Source organism: Entelurus aequoreus, linkage group LG23 (genome assembly GCF_033978785.1).
Source record: "Entelurus aequoreus isolate RoL-2023_Sb linkage group LG23, RoL_Eaeq_v1.1, whole genome shotgun sequence".
Lineage (NCBI taxonomy): Eukaryota > Metazoa > Chordata > Actinopteri > Syngnathiformes > Syngnathidae > Entelurus > Entelurus aequoreus.
Genome location: NC_084753.1, coordinates 21,697,689 through 21,703,809, shown reverse-complemented (window position 1 = coordinate 21,703,809; position 6,121 = coordinate 21,697,689). Strand labels below are relative to the sequence as shown.

Genomic DNA, 6,121 nt, shown 5'->3' with positions numbered 1-6,121 from the left:
AAGTGGTATTTAAAGAGCAAACAGGTGAAATGTAACAAGAAAATGTAGCAATGTTTACTCTAATCACACAAAGCTGCCATGTAGGCTGTTTCTTTCTTTAAAAAATAATAATCAATCAAAATCAATGTCATTATGAATTATTGACCTATTCAAGGCTTAAGAAGTTTACCTTCGCAATCAGCTGGTCTTGGTTGTGCTTAATAGTTTCCAGCAGGCTAAATATGTGGATTACCTCAGGCGCTGTTGACAAACAGCAGTATAAAAGTAACATGTTTCAGTGTTTATCCTCATTACTCATAATCCTGACATTAGCTATTGACCTTAGTTAATGACAAAAGTTATTGACAAAGTTTGAAGAAAATATGTGATTGCTTGTGAATTTGAATTTTTTCCAAAATTTGTGGCACAGAATGACCATCCGGTATTTGTCAGTTATTGCTCACCAGAGCAGGAAATGTTGTCGGCCATTCTTTCCCCTCGCCATGTTGGCCTGTAGGCCAGGCTGGATCCAGGCTCCTCTGTCTGCCACATGTTGAGGGCTGCTGGTGAGGGGGGTGGAGGGAGTCGAGGAGGGACTGCCGTTCCTAGTGAGGTGGGCATTGTGAGAGAGCCATCAGTTAACCATGACTGGTAATACCCAAGGGGCCTATCTATACACTAATATTTCAGAGATCAGTCCCTACCTTGTGTAACTCTCTGCATGTTTAATGCAGGTGCTGGTGAAGGCATATGAATGCGTCCTTCCCCATGGTGAGGTGCTAAGGGAGATAAATTGGTATTAAATGGTTGAGATCTGTTAACCATGGTTACTGAATGCTGAGATATTATTTTGGAGATCAGTCTTTACCTAGAAAGTTATCTCCAGTTGAGGAGTCGAGTTGACAAGTACTCATGACTCTTGCTGGCACTCGGCGAGACGGTGGAGCTGGGAGAAGGGATACAAGGAGAGGGGAATATCTTTAGCACTAAGAATGTTAACCATATCTTTAATATTAATGTGGTGGTTTCGTCTACAACGCTAAATATATCCTGTGGTGTACCTCAGGGATCAATATAGGACCTAAATTATTCAATGTCTAGATAAATGACATTTGTAAAGTTACAAAATATTTAAAGTTAGTATTATTTGCGGATGATACAACAGCGTTTTGTTCAGGAGAAAACACACAGAAGATAATACAAATAATAACAGAAGAAATTAACAAATTAAAAAGATGGTTTGACAAAAACAGACTATCTTTGAATCTCAGTAAAACTAAAATAATGCTATTTGGTAACAGTAGAAAAGAAAGTCAAACACAAATACAAATAGACGGAATACAAATTGAAAGAGTAAATGAAACCAAATTTCTAGGTATAATGATTGATGATAAATTGAACTGGAAATCTCAAGTAAAAAATATACAACATAAAGTAGCAAGAAACACGTCAATAATGAATAAAGCAAAACATGTTCTAGACAAAAAATCACTTCATATTCTCTACTGTTCACTAGTGTTACATATCTGAGTTATTGTGTAGAAATATGGGGAAATAATTACAAAAGTACACTTCATTCATTAACGGTGTTACAAAAAAGATCAGTTAGAATAATATATAATGTTGGATATAGAGAACACACAAATCCTTTATTTATTGAATCAAAGATACTGAAATTCCACGACATAGTGAATTTGCAAACAGCTAAAATTATAAACAAAGCAAACTATAACCTGCTACCCAAGAATATACAACAATTCTTATCAAAAAAAGAGGAGAAAAATAATCTTAGAGAGAAATGTAATTTAAAACATTTGTACGCACGTACAACACTTAAGACCTTCAGTATATCAGTATGTGGAATTAAATTATGGAATGCATTAAGCAAAGCAATCAAACAATGTACTAATATGATCAATTATTTATGCTTACATGTGGAAATAATAATAATAATAGTAAATAAAATAATAATAATAAAAAAAGGTAAATAAAGCATAAAATAGTCTCTAATAAATTAATTAAATAAAAAAACAGCATATAAAATATATACATCAGCAAATAACAAAAATATAGATCAAGAAAAAGGATCCTTAATATGTGCAGCAATTTTTCCCACTCACATCACCTCATTTTATATTTTTTTCTACAATTAACTATGCCAAAAAACACATAGACATACCTTTTTTTTTTAATGTAAACAAAAACAACATGGCGTCACACACAGCTAGTCCACAGTAAACAGGATCTCGAGCTCCACTAAAGAACAAAGAAAGAAATAATACACACTCATATTAATGGCAAAGAACGGCTGTTTCCACTCCGTTAACGTTACGTTGTTGACTAACGCAGTAACGTTAGCGACCTGGGCCTAAAAAACACTGACAATAAAGTAATACGCTTTCGTTTCAAGCAGTTGGAAATATGTGGAATATCGTAGCATGTAACCTACACACATTCACAGCGTCTAACAAAAGATGGCCTAAGTTAACTGTATTGAACTTTTTACTCACCGGCTTCACGCGGGAAACTTTCACATTCTGGAGTCGGGGTCCCCTGGAACACAAAACACAGATAAAAGACAATTTTACAATAGCACGGCGAAAAAATGACCGTCGTTGTGTGGGTTTTTTGACGAATAACAGTCTTTTCCACTTTTCTTCGCTCGGGCCTCACCATTTTGAATTTTCTGTATACGTGACGTCAGACGCACGTCCCCATACAAAGCATTCTGGGAGGCGGCGCTGGAAATAAAATAGCCTTTTTTTACAGAATATAAAGTTTTACTGCTAGTCCTAATATCAAACAACGTCATTACAATCCTACATAAATGATGATGGAAACACAAAGGCTGATCTTTACTGCGAATGTAGCAATAAATCAATAAATCTATACTTACGTTCGTGTTCCAGCAAAGAAAGTCCAGAGATCTTGGCTCATGCGCGTACACGCTAGTAGGCGCGTCCACGTCTGCGGGTGCAGACATTGGTCGGCTCAGCGCGCGTAGGCGGAGCCTATAACTCTAGGCGGCGCGCGCCGGTTTGGTTTGTCGCGTCCGCGTATGCGAATCAGACACGAGTCCGCTCAGGATCAGCTGTCTGACCGTACAATTTTCAGAGGCTGAGCTGTATCCTCTAGGCGGAGCCAAAACGAATGTGACAGTAACGCGGGTTGGGCGACTTGAAGGCGGATCCGTATAGCAGTCTTCTGCTGTGTGGGTAGTGCGGCAATTGCCAGTTACCAATTTGCGCTCTAGTTGCCAGATAGCAATTTGCGGACTAGTTGCCAGATAATGATTAACAATCAAGTTGCCAGTTAGCGATTAGCGCTATAGTTGCCAGCTACCATTTAGCGTTCTAGTTGACAGCTAGCGATAGCGCACCACTTGCCAGCTAGTAATTAGTGCTGCAGTTACAAGATAGCAATTTGCGCTCTAGTTGCCAGCTAGCGATTTGCGGACTAGTTGTCAGCTAGTGATTAGCGCTCTAGTTGCCAGCTAGCGATTTTTGCGAACTCGTTGCCAGATAGCGATTAACAATCGAGTTGCTAGTTAGTGATTAGCGCTACAGTTGCCAGCTAGCAGCTAGCGTTCTAGTTGTCAGCTAGCGATAGTGCACCACTTGCCAGCTAGTGATTAGTGCGTCGGTTGCCAGATAGCGATTTGCGCTGTAGTTGCCAGCTAGCAATTTGCGGACAAGTTGCCAGCTAGTGATTAACGCTCTGGTTGCCAGTTAGTAATTAGCACCTCAGTTGCCAGCTAGCGATTAGAATGCCAGTTGCCAGCTTGTGATTTGCGGCCTAATTTCCACCTAGCAATTTGCGCACTAGTTGCCAGCCTGCGATAAGCAGTCTAGTTGCTAGCTAGTGACTAGCACGCTAGTTTTGAGCTAATGTTAAATTTTCTAGTTGCTAGATAGCGATTAGCACGGTATTTGCCAGTTAGCTATTAGCAGTACTTCTGCAGTTATTTGTATTTCTTAGTATGGCATAATAACAAGGTACCTTTATGACCAGCTTAATATATAAATATATCCATCCATTTTCTACCGCTTGTCCCTTTCGGGGTAAATGTTTATGATATATATATATAAGTAAGGGATCCCCACTCCATCAGTTTGGGGGTCCTTGGCCTGGACCCCTGGTATAAAAACTTTGTAGGACTCAGCAAAAGACTAGACTGGTACATTTAGCCTATTGGCAAAGACTACTTCCACCAAACCCTATTCACTACTCCCATCTAGCGTCTCGGAATTGCAATTGCATGCAAAGTTTACAATATAGTACTTGCAAATGAACCTTAAAAGTGTAAGATATTAAGATGTCAGCACATTTATTGAGGCTATTATTAAAAAATACCACTGAATATTGGTACCGTTGAGTACTGGAATCAATACTAGGAATTGGTACTGTATCGGTTCAAATGTGGATGAAGAAGTAGGCTGAAATTACATAAGAAATTAGGGGGGAAAAATGCCAATTTCTGGGGGGTTTTGTGTGAAAAAGACGGTGTTTTGTGTATTTTCCGTAGTTGAAGCCCAATGTTGCGTTGCAGGTACCCCACTCAGCCCTGTCGATTCGGCAAGCTCCTCCTGCTTCTCCCGGCCTTGCGCTCGGTCAGCCCGTCCACCATCGAGGAGGTGTTCTTCAAGAAGACCATCGGCAACGTACCCATCACCAGGCTCCTCTCCGACATGTACAAGTCCAGCGACATATGAGCTTCTTCTGCCCTGAAGGACAAACAAAAACTGAGAGCCACCCAGCAGGCGAGAGTTAGCCGACATCTGTACTTTTTTTTTTTTTTTTTGCTTGTTGAAGCATCGGGTGACGTGAAAGAAGACACTTGAATGCAACATCAGCGGCTCTAGTGAAGGATTAGTGTAAGTAAATTCACCTGTATGAGGAAACAGGTCACACTGACGACTAAAGACTCTGGAGATATGACAAAGATGTGTTACATAAACGAATTGCGAGTGTCTGTGAGACCAATGAGCTTGACGACCAACTTAATATTTTTACTGCTGCGTTCAATCCCAATGGAGGAAACCAAAAAAAAAAAATTAAAAAAAATGGCAATGTCAGTCATTGCCCCTCCCCATCTGGTGCTGGAACCTAACGCACCAGACTAGTGAAGAGTCAAAGACGAGTTTGTGTGGACATGCAACTAAAGATGGTGTATGTATTTAAATATTTCTATCCAGGCGCCATGTTCAAATGTTTAGGTCAACTTAAAAGTTAGACACTAACGTGGATACAAAAAAAAAAAAAATTCAGCACTTGGAGCTGTTTTGTGGAATAATATGGTGTTTTTTTTCCCTGTTGTAAATATTGGAGTTATAACTATTTAGAGGTGGAACCATATGAATAAAGACAGTGAATTAAATGTTTTATTTTTTATTTTAAAAAATGGTTCATGTTTATCTTAATTTACCTAAAATATATTACATAAACATTTTTTAAAAAACTCCTCTCTGAACCACGGCAGGAAGCAAACAAGCCAAATAGTTAGTGAACATTGCTCCAAAGTACGGATTTTGTGTTGACTTATATACAAAAGTAAACAGTGACATGTGCAAAGGCAGTGATATATGATAAAACTAGGGGGTAGCTAAAGAAGGACTTCCCCATTTGTCCCCTCTTAATCACCCAGGAAAAACCCGCTCCGTGAACAGCTGATTGGACTACTTCCAGCGCTGACGTAAGACAACCATGTGACTCGCGTCTCACATGTAACCGTAGGATGAACAAATATGCTACACTACTAAGACTCTAGTGGCCGTTAACTGTTAGCTCCTATAGCAGGGGTGCCTAAGTACAGCACAGGGGCCATCTGTGGTCCGTGACTTGTTTGTCATTGGCCCTCGGCACGTTACAAAAAAAATACCAGCGAAAATTTGTGAAAACAGCAAAAAGCACCATAAGAAAAAAACTAAATGTTGATATTAACCAATAATAACACAAAGCTTTGTCTCATACATATATACATATATACATATATATATATATATATATATATATATATATATATATATATATATATATATATATATATATATACATATATATATATATATATGTATATATATATATATATATATATATATATATATATGTATATATATATATATATATATATATATATATATGT

General features: G+C 38.3%; 1 protein-coding gene across 1 annotated transcript in view; it reads left to right on the top strand.

Moving 5' to 3' along the window:
- nr2e1 (nuclear receptor subfamily 2, group E, member 1) overlaps nucleotides 1–5,371 on the top strand; it is a 36,164-nt gene extending 30,793 nt beyond the window's left edge. The window contains exon 9 of the mRNA XM_062034320.1: nucleotides 4,529–5,371. Within this exon, the coding sequence (XP_061890304.1) occupies nucleotides 4,529–4,691 (163 nt within the window). The 3' untranslated portion in view covers nucleotides 4,692–5,371. The remainder of the gene's footprint in view (nucleotides 1–4,528) is intronic.
- The last annotated feature ends 750 nt before the right edge of the window (nucleotides 5,372–6,121 follow it).